Source organism: Poecile atricapillus, chromosome 8, assembly GCF_030490865.1.
Source record: "Poecile atricapillus isolate bPoeAtr1 chromosome 8, bPoeAtr1.hap1, whole genome shotgun sequence".
NCBI classification, from domain to species: Eukaryota; Metazoa; Chordata; class Aves; order Passeriformes; family Paridae; genus Poecile; species Poecile atricapillus.
In genome coordinates, this window is record NC_081256.1 from 2,467,913 (window position 1) to 2,489,771 (window position 21,859).

Genomic DNA, 21,859 nt, shown 5'->3' on the forward strand with positions numbered 1-21,859 from the left:
CCAGAGTAGATATCCAATATCCAATATCCAATATCCAATAGGGGCTTCAGTTGTACCATATGCAAACATCTGAGAGGCTCAGTACCTGAGCTCTGATGTTAGCAGGGAAAACCCGTGCTCCTCTCTGCTGGTTGCCTGTTATGCTGATTCAGTGTCTCTCATTTCTGACAGGAGTCACTTTCAGAGAATACAGAACTCTATAAAGTGCTCTCTCTGTGTTTCAGAGCTCCTTAACTGAAAGCATTTGTGCAGCAGTGATGTAGTATTTATCACTGTACGGAGTAACCACTGTTCCCTAATACAAGTTTCCACCAAACTGGTCCTTCTGAGCCCCCAGCTGGCCAAGCAGCTTCCACTGGTGGTTCTCTGATTCAGAAGCTTGTGGAACAAGTCAAAGGAATACCAGACAAAAACAGCTTTGACTGAAAGGGTCTGTATGATTGTTTTCTTGAAAGAAAGCATAAAGTAGCTGAAACCTATTCAAGAAAGAATTGGTCTCAAAAAACACACAAGATAAGCGCTTTTATAGCTTTGGCTAATATCCTAAAGCTATTTGAAAGGGGTTTTCTTCTGAGTGGCATGAAGAATGAAGAGTAATATGGTTAAAATGGATTTCCCTTACACAAGTGATATGAAAGGTGAATATTTCATTCATTTTAAATCAAGTCATCCTGCTGTCATTAGAAATCTCACAGGTTCAGCCTTGTGGAAGGATCTAAAGGCAGCACTTCAACAATAATCGGATTAGAAGGACTTGCATAGCCCCATGGTCTAAAAAAGAGATAAAAGAAACCAGAGTTCAGACTTGCCACAAAGCAAGGCAGTGAGTTGTGTGGTGCATAATCAGCCACAGCTCTGAGCCTGTGATTTTGACAATCACCTGAAGCAGGGATGCCTGCAGACTTCAATGGCTATTGGAAAATGGTCAGCAATGACAATTTTGAGGAGTATCTGAAAGCACTGGGTAAGGTTCCCTTCAAACTTTTTGAATGAATAATCAATAAATGCCACCTGTCTTATTCTTTATGTGAATCTGTTTTTTCTTGTACAGTCATAAGTCGTTTTTATGAGAAGTATTTTTTTCAGAAATGCACTTTAAGAATTTCCTTAAGCAAAACTGACTTGCCTTAAGCAGCCTCTACTTCCTACTGTCTTAAAGCTTACATTAACAGACATTAAACTACATAGCTTGAAGAGGTAAGTGGTGGATTCCAAACATAAAAAAACTCCTATAATTTGAAAAGGAGTAAAATTTTTATATTTAATAAAGATTCAATGCAGTACTTAATGCAATTTTGTGTGTTTGTATTTGATGTTGTGTTCATATCTATACAGAAGTATTGTAAACCTTATTAACTGTCAAATACAAATGGTATTTTTTAAAGATTCCACATAATCAGAAAATTGAAGCATTAAGTTGTTTAAGTTTTAAGAATTAGGTTACAGATTTTTTCTGGATGGGAAGTCTGGTTTGAAAGATTTGGACATCTATTTATTTTTGTTCATTTCGGTTCTCCCTAGGAACGACAAGCAGAGGACTTTTCTCAATAAAATAACTCCTTTTCTTTTTCAGATGTAAATGTTGCTGTAAGAAAAATAGCAAACCTGCTAAAGCCTGACAAAGAAATCCTTCAGAACGGGGATCATATGATCATTAAAACACTAAGCACTTTTAGAAACTACATCATGGAATTTGATGTAGGGAAGGAGTTTGAGGAGGATTTATCTGGGGTGGACGATCGCAAGTGCATGGTAAGAAGTAGAGCTGTAACAATGGACAAAAAGGAATATTGACAACCTGAGTTGTCACAAAACACAAGTTTTAACCATCCTGGTGGCTATTCCTGAAATCATTTCTGTACTTCTCAGTTTGCCACAATGAACCTACAGTTGTGAGCGTGCCTTTGGATTAGAGGAATGCTAATTTTCATCAGGAGCACAAAGCAGTTTTATCAATCAGTGAATAATACCCTCAGTGAAGCTATGCTCATTTATACTGGGATGTTTTTTAGTCAGAAAGACATCTAGGGTCACTTCCAGAACCTCTTTAATGAGTAAGGTTTCACACTAGAGGAAATGCACTGATTGCAAGGTCAGGCACTGCTGCTGTGTGAGAATAGCCAAGTGCTTAAAGATTGCCTGGGTGTATTTATTAGAGCACACACTTAATTAGCCCACTGGAACAAATCTTACTGAAATGAATAAGCAAACACTGAGGACTTTGTTTTGCAATAGCTCTGTTTTATGAGCACTTTTTGCGTTTTAACTTAGGACTGATAAATTCCAGTTTACAGGGGGAAAACTTGAGAATAGCAAGTTCTCATCTATTAGTTTGACAGCTTGACACTGGCAATATTCTATAGTGAGGAAGTTGACAAATAAAATAAAATTATCTCGGGAGGGACTCTAGAGAAAGAATCTCATAAAAGAGAATTAATGGGTTTCCATTCTGAGAAAGATAGTGCTATTTTAAATAGAAATATTTTTCTCTCACACTAGGATTTGCAAATTTGCTTTTGCTCTGATCATTGCAGGAAAGGGAAAAAATTGTGAGGACCAGGGAAAAAGAATGGTCACTTACTGAGTGTCTCAGCAAATCTCTCTGTAGTCCTTGTTGCAGAGGGTACAAGTTTAATGAGAGTGCAGAATACACCACGGACAGAAGGGAGGAGCATCCATGTTTCGGAAAGTGCCCCAGTGGCATTGTGTGATTTGGGCTGCTGGAATGCTCTCAATCAGGATATTGAGGTCCAGATTCACTGAACAGTTATGAGCCCAAGGAAAGATTTAAGACTGAGGTGATTAAACTACCATCAAAGGTAGCAATGTTGAAAACATCTGCTACAAAGGTGTGTGTGCACAGAACTGTCCCTGTGTAAGCATTATCTGTACTTGAATACCATTAAACTCCCATTTGAAGGAGAGCTAAACCATCCTCTGCATGGTGGAAAGAAGTAATAGTTTATTATTTTTAACAAGCCAAAATTCTCTACCCTGTTTTGCTAAATTGAGTGATAAGGGAAGGATTCAAAATGTTAAACCAGAAAGAAGAAACTAGAGAGAGATAATTTCAATTTCAGTCGCTGCAACAGCTGATTGATTTGGAGTAGAGCCTAGTTCAGCCTAGTTTCAAAGGTTACTCAGACATTTCTCTGTCTACTGTTTAGTGGGAAATGCTTCTTCAGCCTTGGAAGCAGAAGTTATCAGCACCTTCCTGCCTGTTACAAACAAACAAACACCCCAAATAGCCAGGGGCAGTCACTGGCTCTGACTGGGCTTTTTTAAGGACTTAGGGATGTAATTTCACAAGACCCCCCCAGAGATCTCCATGTCTCTCTGTGGTCTCCAGCTGTAGCTGGACAGTTCAGATCACTGGTGCTCCATTTGCCTTGTAGCAGCACATCACACTTTATAGTTCAATTTTCTTATTAAATATTTCTTTTCTACATGAGACCTCTGTTTTATCAACAGCAAGACAGTACAAGAAGCTGTCTTTCTGAAGTGACTTCAGTCCTAATCTTATAACCATAATGCCAGGCAAAATTTGTAGTTGTTAAGCAGCAAAATGACTCCAACAGTGCAGAAGGAGTCTTGTGAGAGAAGAGTCATGGAGGTTACAAGAGATTCTGGGCCAGTCCCTGAGTGGTGGTACAAAGAATAGCACCATAAAATCAAAGGTTGAATATCATTCTTCGTGTTCCGTTTGTTCATGTAGAGCCTGTGGAACTGCATGCCATAAATGGCTTAATCATTAATAGTCAGCCTGTGTAATGGGAGAGGTTGTGAATCAATTATTGTTATTTATATTGTGGACTGAGCAGACCACTGGGCAAGTTTTATCCACGGAGCTCGATGTATGAGCAGTACAAAGTAACATGGATAAGACAAATTACACATTAAACATTAATCTATACAGCAGAGCAATCATCAGGAGCCTAGCAAAAATAACCTTAGAAGTAATCCTTCCTAGATGTATGGATTGTTTTTTCTTCTAATGAAGAATATGTCATTTAGCTAGAGTTAACATATCTGAAAAAATAATATCAGCATGGTAGACAGGTTAGATCTTGTGTGTAATTCACTGAAATTGTGTTCACATTGTTCAGTTGTAAAACATATCCTCAGGCCAGTCAGGGTAGAGTGTAACTACAGTAATTCCAAATCAGTACTGTCTGTGAGGAGGAAGGGCTGAAAAGTTTTGCTGATACTTTATGTTAGAAGCTGAAGTTTTGACATTAGGAACTTTATACTCATGGTAAACTACAAGCCCTCTCCTCCTTTGCAAGGTTTTTTCAGTTTTATACTTGGTGACTCCTGGGAGCCTGTCTGAACTTTCTGCATCAGGGAGTTAATTGAGAAGGATAAACCTGAGCAATTGCAGTTTGTCCTTTTTCTGACCCCCAGCCTGGCTCTCTTGCATGCACATGTTTTTGGGTGACTGTTCTCTGGAGGGATAGAGGGAACAGCAGCTGGTGACATCAGGTACTTTAGGATGTTGTTTCTGTTGGAAAGTGAAAATTTGCTAGTTTGGGAACTCTAAAGCCCTGCAGTTCAGTTGAAGATGCGGTTTCTGTGGTCTGCAAAACCAAAGATGGAGATGGTTGACCACAGGAGAGATCACAAATGATAGCAGTGCTCCTTGAGCTTTCCACCCACTCTGAGATAAAAAATTCATCTATTCATTTGGCAGTTTTGTGAAAGAGATCTTCCTGCAACTTCAGTCATACTTAACAATTCAGGTTGTTAAAAACTTGGCAGTTTCAAGTACAAATGTAAAATGAAAGTTTACATCTTCAGGTACATCTTTCATTCTTTGAGATGTCCCAAGGTGTACATTAGATGGTGTAGAAAGAAGTTCAGGACATGAATTTGGGTTACATTTTTTCTCACATGATGTGAATTGGAGCATGTAGTCAAGTTTCAACTGCTTTGAAGAGTTTGTTCATAGTTTTAATTGGTAACATATTAACAAATGGAGAATGTACCAGGAGAGAAATTTCAAGTTAAATGGAGAGCTCTGGCTTTAGTATTTCTCACAGTCTTTGATCCTGCTATCTTAATTCTCAGTGAAGCTCCAGTCTCATCATTAAATCTCCTCAATTTTAAAGTGAATTTCTACAATCTCAACTTTTGATTTTTTTACCATCTCAGGTGTTGCTCTAAGTATGAAACTTTGTTTCATTTATATCAACATTACTGTGGAAAAAATTTACTGTGCATGCAAGAGGAAGCATTATTGAAACAATTAATCCAAACCCATCTCTGAAAGTATGTGCATTTGTGTTTAGGAAAGTGCCCCAGTGGCATCATGTGATTTGGGCTGCTGGAATGCTCTCAATCAGGATATTGAGGTCCAGATTCACTGAACAGTTATGAGCCCAAGGAAAGATTCAAGACTGAGGTGATTAAACTACCATCAAAGATAACAGTATTGAAAACATCTGCTACAAAGGTGTGTGTGTGCAAAAAAAGGAAATTGTGCTTCCCTTTTTCACTGTCACAACCAGTGAAGCTGGTGAAACATCTACAGTGTGAAATATGGACCAGCACATAGGAACAAGGCACATAAGCCTTCTGTACCTTCACAGTGTAATTTACGTAGTGTTTTGTAAAGAAATTATGAAAAAGTTAACTGAAAAACCTTGAAATGCTGAAATGAAGGCTGAAGTTTCACACTGCAAGTCTTTGCATCCAGTGAATCAAAGCAGATTGAAAACTGGATAGCTCAGATGCAAAAATTATTTTCTTAAAATTTTTAGTTTTCTAATGATTCTGCTGGTAAAGTCAGAGAAGACTTTTGCATTATAATTATTCTCTGCTGTTCAGTTATTTGAAATTGCTTTATCTTACGCTATGCAGAATTAATCTCTTTTGACAGAGACTTAAGGGCAAGTGATCTGTTAAAAAATCAAGAAAGATTTTATGTTCTAAATATAGAAGAGCAGAATTTCTTGGATAACTGAGAGCAGTTGTGTTATAACTGAGTGTTTGTCCAAGCATATGAGAGGTGCTTTGGTAACTCAGAACCTTGTGCTCTCTGATACAGTAATTTTCTTCTTCCATTGAAGCAGGAAATGAAATGACAAAGGCAGGGAGCTGGAAAACAGAGAAAACTGCAAGAATTTTAAAGTGAATGTGGGAAATAATACATCTTAACCATTTAGTTATCTAAACCTGAATACAAGTGGGATATAACCATGAATAAGTTATCAAGTGGGTGTTTAGGGTTCCTTTATTGGAGCTAACAGAACTTGTAGACCTAAGTGAGACTTGCTAGGGTGGGGGAGGGTGAAGAGGATTTGGGAGTTGTAGAATTCCCTCATCAGATCTAGAAAACATCTCACCATGTGAAATGTCAGTGTTTGAAACAGCCACACAAGGGCTGTTCACAGACACCTGACTGTGCCATATCCTGCTGAAGGGAGGAAAGTTGCTCAAAACTGATCATGGCTCTGTTTTAATTAACAAACATGCCTAATGTGACACTGATTCCTCTCAGGTTTGTTTTCAAGAAAACTGCAGTGGAGGTAGTTGTTCTGGCCATAATTTGATTTATACCACTGCAAGGTCAGAATAAAGCCCTGTTACAAAATCACATGGTTCTTGAAGCTTATTTAACTATTTAGGCAGGTTCCTCTGTTACACAAATGGAATTCACAGCTGTTAATCTAGCTCTGAGCAGGTCTGGGAATTAAGACTTTGCTGCCAGAAAAACAACAACCAATAAACAACATTCCACTTCATGGAATTGCAGGAGGGATCTCCCACAGGGTAAGAAGATTCAAAATAAATTGTGCCTGTCAGTAAGATGCAAGATCAGCAATATGTCTTTACTCAATCCCTCTGATTTAGCTGTTTTATTTCTTTACCCTTTTGGGCTTGTATTTTCTCCTATACTTTGGTGGAACAAGCATTATTCTAGAAGCACTGTTGATGGGGCTGGTCTTCTCTCAGATTTAGTGCCTCCTGTCTCTTTGCAGTACTGTAACTTCCCCAGCTCCTCATTGCCATAATCCCAGATTTTTTTTATTTTGGGGGGGAGGGAGGTGTAATTTAAAAGAGGTAGATTTTATGATAGTTTTCTGTTGGTATTTCTGGTCCTTTACAAACTGCTCTCAACAAGAAGAAATGTCCTCCAGACAACCCTCTGAGGCTCCAGATAGCTGGGTCTGTCTCAGGCTCTGTCACGATGGACTCTGGTCCATTCTGTCTGTGCCTCAGTGAGGAGGAAGAGTTTCCTTTTTCCTGCCTTGTCCCACCCTACTTGCTCCTTGGGCATTAGTTCCTGCCTGGAACTGATCTGCTCAGCACATTTGAACAGTGATAACAAATGAGATGATCAGAATCTTCGGCCATAGAAATGTCATAAACTTCACACCTTGCAGGGCTGGATTCATGGCTGAACCACGAGGCTGATTAGAAGCTTTGGAGCTGGTTACTCACAAAACTGCTGCTCGCATATGGAAGCTCTGCAGGGAAAGTGGGTTTGAATAGGTTCAGCATTTCAGCTTTTTGTGAACTCTAAAAAGCTCAGAGAGTTATGAATGCAGAAAGTGCAATCAAAATCAGCTGAAAAGCTGAGAACCAGACTTAACAAATCCAATTTTGAATGACAAACCATTAGTGTTATGTGCAATAGCATCTTGCTAAAATTACACAGGGGATAAACTAGTTATAGCCATTAATTTAAACAGTAAGTGTCTTAGAATCGATTCTGATCTTTGCACAGAGTGAATTGGATGTGATGTCTTTCACTCTTTTTTCTGGCATGGGATATACAAGTTTTCCTAGTTTTGTATTATTTGTATACCATTTTATTTCAGTGAGAAAAACACCCCATTCCTAAGAAATAAAGTGAGATACACTGTCTAAAATATTGATTCTCTACCTCCCCCCACATACTGTCAGCTGCATAGCCCAGAGCTTTGCAGCTTCACTTTCCTAGTCCCTGGAACATACCTTGTCTTTGCTTTGCTCTGTTGCTCTTATGAGCAAGGATTCAAAATAAGGAATTGGAACATTTAGGGTCTGATCCTATATGACAACAGCTTACCTTTCATCTAAAACTTCTCAGTCCAATCCTAAGCCCCTTTTCTAGCAGTGCTGCCCCTGGAGATGCTGGCCATGACAAAAGCAAAGGAGACTTTGCCCTGACTGAGCTGCAGCAAAGTGAAATACGTTCAGCCTTTGGCCAGGACCAGGATCTGGAGATAAAGGCCAGGAATTGTTCTGTTGGGTTTGTTGTTTTCTCAGTAGTTTCTGTTGCTGAACTTCCAGATGCAGATGTGAGGAGACAAAAGGGGTTTCAGGGCCAGAGGTGACCCCCATGGCTGTACCCCCTGGAGCAGCCTCCTGCATAAAGGCTGTAGGGAGTGACCACTTGGCAGAATTCCCCTTCACAGCTATACTGGACTTTGTGTGGGACATCAGCAGGAGTTTATTCTGTCAGCACTTCATTTTTTTACCCCAAAAAACTGCTTACAAGTGGATTTTGTATCACTTTGTACTCAGTACAGATGAAATGGTTTATCTTGAGAAGTTATTAAATACCTTGTTGGAGATATTGCTGTGTTTGACCAAAAGTTCTAGGATACTTTCTTTGGTGTTATTTACAAGACACAGCTCAAATTGGATTTTTCTGTTTCATCTGATCTAAAAAAAAATGACTTTCCATTTTTTTAATCCTTCTTAGATCATAATTACAGTTGTAAAATGGGCTGTCATTCTCCCAAGCAGAGAGTTACTGGATGGAGATGGAGCAGGGAGTGTGGTGCACACCTAGCTTTGCAGTCATTTGGTGCTCCATATATAGAGACAACACTCTGAGGGAGGCAAGAGAAAAATAGAACTGGTGCTGCTACAATAGGAAATCAATAATGTACTTTTGATGAAAGGTGGGAGCTGCAATTCATACTTGTAAAGGTAATGTGTCAAAAATCTATGCAGCATTAACAAAAATTGTTCAGGAACTACTTGGAAAAAAAGTTATTTTCTTCCATTCATCTGTAAAATCCATTTTGTACCCTCAGCTGCCAAGCCCCTGACCCAGGCAGGCACACAGGAACTGCCAGCAGGGGAATGAGAAATATTGTGAAACCAGCACCAAATGTCTTTGCACTTAGACCTCACTGGGAAATGCAAAGTACCCTGATAAGGTTTGATGACTATTTCAGTAAATTACAAAAGTCACTGTCTCTACCTGTGGGTCAGGATGATTTGCCACCAGAAGCTGAAATTGTGCAACATTTCACTACAGTTGCTGCTGCTAAAGAAAAAGCAGATATGTAGTCAATAATTTATTTAGGGGTTACTAAATACTTCATTTAATAAATCTACCTTGTCTCGTAACTGGGAAACAGTAAGGAGAATACTTTAATTATCATTTCCACCAACTTTAATATTCAGGAAGATTCAGGTGGTGCTATGGATATGAATTTAAAACTTCACAACACAAAGAGATTAAATCACTAACAAAAGTATGTGGATGCCCAAGTAGTAAAAGGAGAATATCAAAGTACACAAAAAGTGAAACACTACAGAAACCATACCATAAAACTAAAGAAAATTTGAACATTTTTTGTTTTCTCAGGCTTCAAAGGCTTTTTCACTTCCCAGAAGAGCTCCATTCTCTAGTATTACACCTCAAGAAAAAAGTGTACATAATCTGAAAAATGTGCAGTATTGGTGGTTGGAATTTTGGGGAAGAGTTAAAAATGAGGCAAGACTCCCTGGTTTTCCTTCACTCAGTCACCTCTTGTGGTGTTCCTTTAGTACTATTGGTAGTGCTGCTGGCTAATTGCACTCATTGCCATTCTCTCTTGAAGCTTCCTACAGAACTACATGCACCTGACCTAGGAAGTGTTCATCTCAGGGTTAAGTATGAGCAAGTGGGAAGTGAGCAAGATTTAAGTTTGCTCATGGTGAGTTACATTATGTACTGTGTAGTTGAAAGGAATAAACAATGTCTTCCATTTATTATCAAGTAGCTCCAGTTATTAACAAGATGCTCAAAAAGTCAAGAGTTCAGTTTTAGAGAAATACTCCATTTTCAGCTAGTTGGTTCTGTTACTGGAAACTGCAGCTTTGTGTGTCCCTGGAGTTTGTCTGCCTGTCCCCCTCATGTGGAAGAGGACAAGGAGCAGGAGCTGTGTGCCTGGGCTGCCACGTCCCCCAAACCATGGCAGGGGTTTTCAGTGGTTCAGGCAGGTGGCAGCAGCTCTGTAACCAGGCAGCCCTTAGCTAATGCTATTACCAAAATGGGGGCAAACAAGGTTCATTACAAAGGCATACTTTACTAAGGAAAGTAGCTTTACATAAAAGGTAAAGTGTTTGTTTATCTTGGGAGTGTGTGCCAGGAAGAACCAAAGGGTCACATGGAACTGCCTTAGCAGTCTGCAAGTGCTTGGCTCCCGATTACACCATGGCAATATCCTGATCCTGTCCTCAAAAATAAATCCTTAGTCTTTGATACAGCAATTTTCCCTACACTATTTCTGGAGAATTGTTTTTATGTTCTGATTCAAATATTTGGGAATGTTGTAAAGCAAGTGTTGCTCTGCTTTAGATGTTGTAGAGGGTGGAATGTTGACAGCAGCCAGGGCACATTAACAGCCAGAGCAACTTCAGCCTCAGCTAACACTCACTGTGTGTCTCAGCACAGATATTTGGGATGGAAGGACATGTTTCAATCTGAGCTAAAAGAGAATTTTGTATTTTATGTATTGGCTTAATAAAAGAGACATTGAGACATTACAGTTTGACCTAAGGGATACAGATGCCACTGATTAATCTTACCATCATAAAGTGATGGTTCCTGCTAACAAAGAAAATCCCATTATGTTCTCTTGCAATGTGTTCTGCCCTTTATAACATTCAGAGCAAAATAGCTTCATACAGAAATCAGGAATTGTATGGTTTACTCATATCCCCTCAATATTTATATTTCTCGAAGGAAAGGCAGAGGATACCTGAGAATGTTGTCTGATAAGACACCTTGGTTAATGTCTGTGGGTTTAGACTCTTCGTGGTTTCCACCAAATTGCAAAAAGCAATTTCTAATCTTGACTGGAAAAACAAAAAATCCTGAGAAAAGATTGTGTTGTTTTCTGAGATGAAACAATTTCAATCACCCTTGGAGGCCAAGTTAACATTTCCTTGTGCTGCTACAAATATTTCTCTATTTCCCCCAAGTGTACTAAGTCAGTGTAACACAACTGACTTTGAACATTAGTAGGACTAATAAAGTTTGGATCCTGCTTTATCATGGTGTATTGCCTCTGAATTCACATATAAACCCACCAAATTTATCTGTTAAGCTAAAGATTAAACTATGCTGAGCTATTACTCAATGGCTATAAATAAGTGCAGTTATTAAGCAAAGTTCCACATACAATTGCTTCATTCCACAGTATCCCTCACATCTACAAATCGTCATTCATTTTCTGTTACATTCTTTTCTTAGAATCAGAAATTTGTAGATATGTTAACTTATAAATTAAACATTAGTCACTTTGACTCCTGTTGTTTGTTATCTTCTATCTCTTCAGTGGATGTGTGCAGATTCAGGTGTGGGAGAGGATTTAGGTTATGGTGACCACATTAACTACAGCTTTACCCAAATGTGTTGTTCATTCCTGCATTAGCATTTTTTGCATTAAAAAGATACGATTTCATTAAATGTTATCTACTGCTTGGTTTAAATATATCAGTTTACAAAAGAGAAACAGAAGAATTTGTGAATGCATTTTCTAAATCAGAGAGATTTTTTAACAAGGACACATGAGTTTGTCTCTCAGAGCCCCCTTGTAGTGCAGACAGACTGATGGGATCAATCCCATGGCCTTGCCCGTGATTATCTATCCTGGCACTCTTGGAGTGATTCATTTTCCATGCTGGTTTAGTCTGAAGCTTCCCATGGGAGGAGGCTGCTGCCTGCGCTCATTCAAAGGTAGTGCCTGTCATGGTTATCATTTAAGAATTAACTGTTTGTGACAGATGAAATAAATAGGACTGGATAGCTTTGCAGTGTTGAACTGGGTTTAATGACCAGAAGGAAGAATGTAGGCTGACTTCTTCTCTCAGGAACTACACAGGATGGATGCAGTAATTGTCCTTTAATGACAGATCAGAATTCATCATCTCTCCATGTCTGACTGCACGTGCAAGCAGTGGCTGAAGACTTTTACAAGGTAGACACTAATTCCATATTTAGTCCTCAGAGTGCCTTCAAACAAGCTGATTTACAGGCCATGTGCTAATATTAATATTAAACTATCCTCATGAAGCACAAACTGTCTCTGCTCTTCCCTCTTTAAGTATTTTACAGAGGATTGCTTCTCTTTGTCTTAGGGAGACAGGAAAGGCAAATTGTCAGTAAATGCAAAGCAGAGGAACAGGCTGCAGGATGCACACATACAGTGAAGGTGTTTTATGAATCAGGTTTTACTGAACCCCTCAGGACAGCACCAATATTCCCAGAAGTGCAGCATTGATTACTGCACCTGACTCTTGACTTACTCTGCCACTTCTGGCTCGAGTAGTTCCCCAGCCTCAGTTGCAAAAAGCCGGATGCTGACAAAGTACCCAACTGCTGATACTTCCAAACCACTCTGCTCTGTGCAGGAAGGCAGACTTAGACATGAGGAAAAGCCAGCTCAGTATTCAAAAGCTTTGGTCATCCATAGTGCCAGGAAATGGGAATTGTTTTCAGGTAGAGCAGCTGGGGAATCATTCACAGGGTGTAAAAAACCAAACTGGATCTTAAGTTTTCAGCTCCTTTTGTAAATGCAGTGTCAGGCTGCAGAGCCATTCTGCTCCTGCATTTTTCAGCAGGGAAAGAGGAGGGTGTTCTTACACAATGGTTTTGATGATATTTTTTCTTGCTTTATCTCATCCCTCCAAGTTTTTGGCAGGCATTTGGGCAGCAACTTTCTGTTCAAGCTCATTTCTTTGGTAGTTATCCTAAGTAATACAACACTCTCCAATCTTTCTTCTTATGAGATACACTCATCATTAGAGATAAGTTTTGCTTCACAGAAACTCATCATAATATTAGAGAATATTACAGTAATACCAGACATGTCTGTTTTGTAGACCACTGTGTCTTGGGATGGAGATAAGCTGCTTTGTGTACAGAATGGAGAGAAGGAAGGCCGTGGTTGGACCCAGTGGATTGAAGGAGATGAAATGCACCTGGTAAGATCATGTCAGCAGTTTTGAATGGCCCTCCATTAAAATGGTTAACTGTAACATAGCAGGGAATGTGCTATGTCATTTTGGCTTGCTTTGACATGATTGTGTATTGGTGCAGCATTTGACTTGTCTCTAAAGCAACAATTTCATTTGGAGACATTATGTTTTTACATCCCTTACAAAGCCTGACAATTTTAAATGCTTTCTGTGCTCAGTGTCTGTCCAGACTCACCAGGCTGAAATGTTCACACAAGGAAGGCATTTACCAGAGTGTACCTCACTGTCTGTAAAATACTCAGTATGGGAGCTGTGAAACTGAGCACCCAACAATAAGAGAAAAATACATCATTGTTCTTTTAAAATAATTACAGGCCATGCTACATTATAGCCTAGAGAACTAAAACAGCAATTAAGCTTTTGAAATTGATGGGGTTTTTTTTCAAATCATCATTTTTATCTTTCTAAATGAACAGGACCTGAAAGAAGATGCCTGTTCTTTTGTCCTGTATCTCTTTATAGCATCCTCACTCTCTCATCAGTGTGGGTAAAAGGCAGTGTTCCTGCTGGGATAATAAACTCCAACCTCCATTTCTCCTCACTGTGCAGTACTATTAGCATTCAGCAATCTAAATTGTTATCTTCTAAATGTTCAAATCAGTAGCAGAGTTATGAAATCTTTGCAGAAGTAGCCCAAGCCCCTTATTACCAAAGGTAATTTTGAGGAAGTATTGGTGGTCCCAGAATCCAGTTTAGGAGAGGAATGGCTATGACAGATCTTCCCACCTGTACTTGCTGCAGCACAGGCAGGGAGAGAGTTGCTGTGTAAGTGAGCTGAGGCCAAGGCTCACCTGGAGGAGAGGCAGCAATGAGGACGAGAAGCCTGGATTTCCTGTGCATGCACACTCCCAGCAGCACCTTTCAGCAGCTCCACACTGCTCCCAGCTGCACAGCCTGCAGGGCCACGGCAGCAGGCACCAGCCAGGTCCTGTTACCCATCACAGTGCCTTGCCTGAGTTCAGCTCACACCTCAGTCCTGCACATGCACACAATAGCACCAGCTGCTCTTGGATTTCCCTGCACTGGCATCCTGCTTTCTGGCCTTTGCTAGTTCCCAGGCATTCTCTTCCCATCTTCTGTCCCCAACACCAACTCCTTCAACCCTGCTTTCTGCTATCCTTCCTCTGATTCCTGCTCTAGCCACACAGCCTGGCCATGGACCTCCATGCCCAGAGCACTTCCTAGACTGGACTGTCTGGAGGTTGATTTTAGAAGTCAGGAACTCAGATTCAGTTGCTCAAATACTTGTGTTTAGTGCCAGTTTAGGTAGCCCAGGGTAACCTGACTACTCTGATGCTGCTTTTCAGAAAGCTGGGAAGAATTCTGGATCATACCTGCCAGCTCCTGCATTCACTCACTGGCACTTGGAAAATTTACCACAATCTTTCTCCCATGTATGCAGAAGTCAGTACAAAATTAATTCATGCAAAGGAAGTAACCAAGTATTTTAGAGTCTACTCCTCAGTATTTCAATTTTCTCACTTCTTGTATTTCATGAATTTCAAATGATGTCCCCTTTATTTCTCCAATCCTTGTTAATGCAGCTCTCTCCATTAAAAGTACAGTAGAGTCCCCTTTAGTTTCTTATTTTTGATCAGCTAAGATCACTGGGTTCTGTCCTTTTAAGAGTGCTGTGATACAATGAGCAGTTACCTTTAAAGAATTGATACTTCAATAGCTTTATGATCCTATTGAACTTTAAACAATGCCAAGTGTTAATTTATATTTTTCACAGCCCTGCAGAGAGTAGGGCCACATCCTTTAGTAGTTTATCACTTCCCATTTTCTTCATTTCATTCTGTGGTCTGCACTGTGTAGTTCCTTTTAGATTTTATTTTATGCGAGTGACTTATTTGACCATTCCCCATTTCCTTTTAAGTTTTATTGCCCTTTTCTATTGTATTGATTGCTTCTGCTCCATAGTTTTTTTCACTGTCAGCTGGTCTCTCAGCCCTTATTCCAAACTCCATCTTCTGGGTTACCTCTGCAGGAGTGAACAGAACAGGTCCTAACTAAAGTCACTGCATCAGTCTGTTGCTCCATCAACTCAGCACAAAGCACTTTCTCTTATTGGGGTCGAGCAACATATGTCAATTAAGGTTATTGACCTAGTTTAAGGTTTTTTAAAGTCATTTTATCAAAGTCCCCCATAAGAAATGTACATAATTTCTGCAAAATATTCCAGGAGCTTTATTAAAAGTCTCATCTTGAACTGGAAAGTGCATCCCTTCTGCTAGGTCATGCATAAATACTGTCTTTATGTCCCTTAAGAGCTTCCACACTCTTTTTTCTTGCACCCAAACCTTGCCACAGGAACATGCCCCAGGCACACACCTGTGCTCACTTCCCAGGTCAAACCTGAGCAGTTTCAGGAATGGGGATGGGTGAACAGGCAAACAGCAGCAAATCCCAGCCCAGGATGGAAACTCTGCCCCTACTCATGCCCAGCTCACAGAGATCCAGAGATCAGCAAGGGGGGCTTGGGAAAGCTCTTGTGGAGCTCAAAGGAACAGCTTTATGTGTCCAGGGCTTTCAGTCAAACCTCACTGCAGGTTGACAGGCCTGGAGAAAATCTGCTCTCACCTGCCTTTTGTAGCCATGAGCTCTGTGTTGCTAAATTTCTGATTTCTGAATCTGTAGGCTTGAGCCACCAGTCATCACCACACATACCCAGAGCTGGTGAGGCAAATCCATCCCTACTTCTTTATGTATCCAAAATAGAGGATGCCCATTTCAAAGGCCTAAGGCAGTTGGATATTATTCACTGCAAATAGAGAATAATGCACCAGGAACATATTTGGCCCTTTAAGATCTGAGATCCCAAAATATCTTCCCTTGCTCCACCTTTTAGCAGAAAACAAACCCAAACCAGATGGTTTATTTTATGATGAAAAATAGGCTAAAATATGTACAAACCTTCCAATCCAATTTAATAGAAAACTGTGGATTCAAATTCAGCTGGACATACACATGAATCCATAATGTTTGTGTCCTATGTAAAAATTGTGGGTTTTAATTATTTTCTCTTCCTAGGAAATAAGAGTGTGTGGAGTCACATGCAAGCAGGTCTTTAAGAAGGTGCAGTGAGCTACTGCTTCTACAGGAGTGAAGAAGAGTAGAATTTACAGACTTGCCACCAACTCTCCAAATGCTGGTGCTGAGCATCCTCGAAACACAGAAATGAAGATCACATTAGAACTGTATAGTTGGAATAAAATATTTTTAGGAAATTGAAAAAAATGACTGCAAATAAAGCTGTTTTTAGAAATGCCAATTAAAAATACTAAACTCTCTAAATGTGTGCATACCATAGTTCTCAACTATGCCGAAAAAGAACTATTAGGTATAAAACAAGATGCTGGAGGGTTAGACCTTGTAAGCTCTTTTTCTACTCTCAATAGGCATCACTCAGAGCCTCAGCCTTGTTTTCAAATGGTGAGCTGCAGTTGTAGGGAAGCAAATTCTCATTTGCTTTAGGATGCTGTAGGATGCAGCTTGCACTTAAATCCTGAGTTCACTAAAGCCAGTAAGGATGTTACCATTAGCTCCAGTGAGTAGCTACATACTGGAAGTGTTCCATCAAAAATAAAAATCTGATTTCTCAAAATGAGTAAATTTATGGATCAATACTTTGGAAAAACAATGTTTACAAAAGCATGGCTAGGGGGCAATTCTTCATCAAATGCTTTATCCAATATCTGGCCATGCATTTTTTTTTCTTGTTCTGGAGACACTGAGAGTAAGATCATAGCTAGAAACTCTATAACTGTACACACACCACACAGATGAGACCAGCATTGCTTTGTACAGTATCATCTGCAGATGTTTTTATTCCCTTCACAGTCCCATGTTCTAGTGCAGACTGAGTGTAGGAAGGCCTTGGCCTGGCAGCTGAAATCAGAACACTGACTAAATCTTACTGAGGGGAATAATACTGCCAGGTTTTCAGTCCATCAGCACACTGGATACAGTGAGCACCACCAGGTCACATCAGATCCAAAAAGGTTGAAATTCACAAAGCTTTAGCATGTAACCCAGAATTCCAGCATCTCCTGGAACAGCTGTTAGCATCCATTTTCACTGACTCAGGCAGTGGGGAAATCAGCATAGCAGAGCCTGCTCTGAAATGGGAACATCCCTTCCCTGCTCTGAAATGGGAACATCCCTTCCCTGCTCTGAAATGGGAACATCCCTTCCCTGTTCTGAAATGGGAACATCCCTTCCCTGCTCTGAAATGGGAACATCCCTTCCCTGCTCTGAAATGGGAACATCCCTTTCCCTGTTCTGAAATGGGAACATCCCTTTCCCTGCTCTGAAATGGGAACATCCCTTTCCCTCTCTGAAATGGGAACATCCCTTCCCTGCTCTGAAATGGGAACATCCCTTCCCTGCTCTGAAATGGGAACATCCCTTTCCCTGTTCTGAAATGGGAACATCCCTTTCCTGCTCTGCTGCATCTCTTCTGCTTCACCCTGCTTTTGCCTTCCCCAGGGACTCAGTGCTGGCTGAGACATTTTAGACATGTAAATGCTAAAATGCTGCCATCCTCCACTAACCAGAGCCTGTTCTAAAACATGCACTGTTGTTAGTCCTGTTTAGGAAAGCTGGGAGCCTGGTCTAACATGGAATCCTGGAACCACAGACTCACAGCATGGCCTGGGTTGGAAGGAACCTCAAAGATCCTGCAGTTCCAACCTGCCATGCACGACACAGCATGGAGAAAAGGAGCTTCAGAAACAGCCATTGTAAAGTCTGCAGTTAGCACAGCAGGGATGGTAAACTTCCTGAACTTTGGTATTTCAATGGTGCTGCATCTTGTGAGTGCTGTAACAGACATATAATTCAATTTTCTAAAGTTTTGGAGTTTGCTTTACTTCAGAAAGCACCCAGAAGATTTTATCCATGAAGACTTAAGCATCCCTGTGTGATAAACAGGTGAATAACTCTCCTTCTCCACATCAATTCTTGTGTTACCATTGCAACAGCTGTTGATGATAACACTCAGAATTACAGATGTGCAATGAAATTATTTAAGTTCCCCCATGATTTTTTTTATTGGCAATACTTATGGCTGAGGAAGTCTCTGGGAAATATACTTGAGTCTGATCAGCTAGGTCTATGCAGAAGCTGCTTTTCTGTCCTGGAAGAGTGTGTCAGCCAGCCAGCTGTGTATCCATAGCTGAACAGATGTCCTGTCAGACAGACAGACAGACCACCAGCTCATGGGGATTGACTTTTCTGGTACTTGGAGTGGGACAGGTCAAAACTGGTCACAATTAAATAAGGTTAAAAGGTTGTAGGAGAGGGAAAGGATCAGAAACCTGTGGATCTTGGGCTAAAATGCTTCTCTGCTTAAGGGAAATTGCAAATACTTGCCTATTTTAAACACTATTTATCATCTTACACAAGGTTGAGGATATGCCAGTTGCCAAATTTCAGTGCATCAGTAATTTTTTTTTTCTTGAAAGATTATTGGGCACAGAAACTTTTTTCCTTCAAGTTTCTAATTATTGATTTCATAATCATGGACACCCTCCAGGCATCTTTTCACTCTTCAGCCCCAAGGAGAGCAACAGAACAAACAAGTAACTGTAATAAAGTGATGGCTCACACCACTATCCCCAGATAAACTTGACAGGATTTTTTTTTAATATTCAGCACTGACTGAGACCTTTTTTGAAATGTAGTTTTCCTTCAACAGAACTTGGCAGTTCATAACCCTTAATTCACCAGCTGTCTTCTGATTTTTGCCTCCAGCTCTCTCCAGTCTTGTGTAACATTCAAAACTCTTTTTGCAGAAGGTTGTAAGTGGATCAATTAACATCTAGCTAAGTAAATCCAATTGTTAAAAGCTATTATTATTGTAATCAAACAGACAGCTTTTCCCCTTTGGGTCATTTGGTACAAGGGCAAATTTAGCACCGTACCAATAACTAATGGCTTATCAAGCAGAAGCAATGTAACCTGCTGCTAATTATGGAGGAAAGGCAAGCTCACAAAGCACTTTCACAGCTCATGGATGGAAAATACAGAAACTTCAGAAATGTTTAACTTTGAATAGATTAGTTTCAAATAATTTCAATTGCTTGTCATTATAATTGTAACCTCCTATCTCACTGCAGCAACCCTTTCCCTTGGAAATTATGTTCATTCATTGCTTCCATGACGATGGTTTCCAATTAATGTGTTTAAAATTAACCATGCTGTTTCCATGAACATTTAACAACTGTTCTCATGAAATGTAATTTAAAACTTTCTCCATAAAATAGCTGCTTACTGAGTAAGCATTCTACAATTACTTGACAAACATCTGCCTCCCTGCTAATTTTATAACTACCTAGTAACCAAGACCTTCACAGGGAATTCATACCCAGATTTGCTTGCTACTCAAGAATCAAACTTTATATTGATTTTCTTGACCTGCAACAAACTTTCAGCCATAGTTTGCCAATATCCACTCTGTTCTACAGAACTGCAATACCTTCAGATAATGGGCATTTTATATTTTCTTAGGAAAGACCAGTGCCTACAGAAGTAGTGTGAACGGAAAGCGTAAAGAAAACAGACTTCCCATTGTTGAGAAAACACTTTTTGTTTACTTGAACCTGCAACCCACAGGTACATTTTAATGTAATTCCTCCCAGCAAACAGCCATTCCCTGTTTTGTCTCAGGTTCTCTTTACCCCTTTCAGTGTAGAAACTTGGCTGCTCTCATCTCTTACAATCTAAGCCATGGGAACAAGCATGGAAATAAGAGTTGGGGTTACAGTCTTCATTTATACAACAGCCCAGCTGTGAAGGATGGGGAGGAGCTCCTGACTGTGATCTGTGTAACAGTTTTATTGTAAAATAAACACGGGCTGAATGGCAAATTCCTCACAGCCAGGATGAGCATCATCCCCAAGAGTCTCTCATGGGAGCGAGCACTGGAGCACAGCAGAGTCCCGGTGTGGCATGGATGGGCTCCCCTGGGTGCATCCTCTTCCATCAAGGTCTGGCATTTCCTTGGCTCTACTCTATGAAACTTGACAGTAAAAACCAAGAGTTCACCACTGCAACATTAATAAAACTTCCTAGTATGTATCATTTTGTATTATATTCTCTTTTGGACAGCCTCATCTGTATTCACAGAACAGACTCCAAGCTATTCATGCTTTCACCCTCTATCAGTAGCACATTTGTCTTGGATTATTACCTGGGTGGTACAGCTATTTCTATTTTAAGAAGTTTTTTTTTCCCTCAAAGCAAATGTTTATTTAAATAATTTGCTCCTGTCTAGGAAAAGTGCACACAAAAGTAGAGCCCCTTCAGTACCATGTATTTTATTACCAGGACAAGCACTTTCTCTATATTAATAGCTAATAATAAGAATCCACACTGAACACTTAAACAAAATGGCATTTCAGTTCTTCACCAAACCCTTCAATAAGACTGCATGACAATTAAGTTTCTGCACCATGGAGGAAAAATAAAATCCCTCTTTCAATGGCAACATTCTTATTAAAGGAAGGGAGGAAAGGAGGATAGGAAACAGTCTGTGGTTATTGACTCTACACTTACATAACAAGAGACCATTTGTTTTGTGGTACACCACTATCCTAGTGCTGAGCAAATAAAAGGTCAATATTGTGACAAGAGCATTCCAAATTTAAAAGATTTTATTTAAATGTTCAGCTATTTAACATTTCCAGATTGGAGCAGAAGCAGAAGCAGCTATTTATGGCTCCATAAGCATTTTAGAGTAGCTAACATTTAAAACCTGTGTGTGCATGTGCAGAAACACAGAACGTGGTTCTCAGCAGCACACTGCAAAGACAGGCAGTCCTTTAAATGCTTTCAGGCTCACTTCCAGGGCTTTCTTCTGGCTGGCTGGCCTTTATTTCCCTGCCCCTTCCACCTACACAAGGCAATGGTACAGAAAAGCAGAGGTGAAACACAAGAAGTGATGAAAACCCAATGCAAAATTGTGCTGAAATTTGGAGTTAGACAGAAAAGTTCCTCTCCATCCTGATGTTCCCACTGATTTTTTTCTTGTGCAAGCCAGTGGATTTGCTACAGAAAGGAAGTGTTTATAATGCAGTGCAGTCACCATTATGATTTGGTGAGGCTTAGAACCACAGCATATGGGGAGAGCTCTCTGGAATTTAACTTTTCATCAAGTGCAGTGAGACTCACAATAGTTCCTTGCTCCCCTTCTCTAATTTGAAATCAGCATGATTTGAGTTGTATTTTCTTACCAAGGCACTGATGCTTGTCATCCATAACCATTCCAATTTCCAACACTTCTCTCCAGTTGGGCATGCTAAGGGCATGCAGAGGAAGTTAACTCAGTAGAACTTCTGTGAAATGACTGTGTGATCTTTCACTCGTTCTGTCAAGAAACATGTTGCCATTCTTGATGCTGACATTTCCAAGGTTATTTTTGTAGAAGAAAATGGGAGTGAAGTGCCGTTTTATGTGTGTTACAGCAACACAGAAAGAACTCAGACACAGCACTGAGCAGCTCCTCCACACACTCAGCTTTGGGTACAACAGTGTAATGCAGTCTCTCCATTACCACACTGATGCCAATGTTCATCAGAGACACTTAATTACTCTGAACAATCCTTGA

General features: G+C 40.0%; 1 protein-coding gene across 1 annotated transcript; it reads left to right on the forward strand.

Annotated features, from left to right (window-relative positions):
- The first annotated feature begins 1,169 nt into the window (after nucleotides 1-1,169).
- LOC131581404 (retinol-binding protein 1) lies at nucleotides 1,170-16,504 on the forward strand. Its single transcript, XM_058843593.1, has 3 exons — nucleotides 1,170-1,752; nucleotides 13,093-13,194; nucleotides 16,282-16,504. The coding sequence occupies exons 1-3, from the start codon at nucleotides 1,648-1,650 to the stop codon at nucleotides 16,333-16,335; spliced, it is 261 nt and encodes an 86-aa protein (XP_058699576.1). The 5' UTR covers nucleotides 1,170-1,647; the 3' UTR covers nucleotides 16,336-16,504.
- The last annotated feature ends 5,355 nt before the right edge of the window (nucleotides 16,505-21,859 follow it).

Bases quoted from the DNA above. Each gene is read 5' to 3' on its own strand.
- LOC131581404 (XM_058843593.1), top strand. From the start codon at position 1,648: ATGATCATTAAAACACTAAGCACTTTTAGAAACTACATCATGGAATTT. The intron at 1,753-13,092 runs GTAAGAAGTAGA...TCTGTTTTGTAG, and splicing joins TGGACGATCGCAAGTGCATG to ACCACTGTGTCTTGGGATGG. The intron at 13,195-16,281 runs GTAAGATCATGT...TTCTCTTCCTAG, and splicing joins AAGGAGATGAAATGCACCTG to GAAATAAGAGTGTGTGGAGT.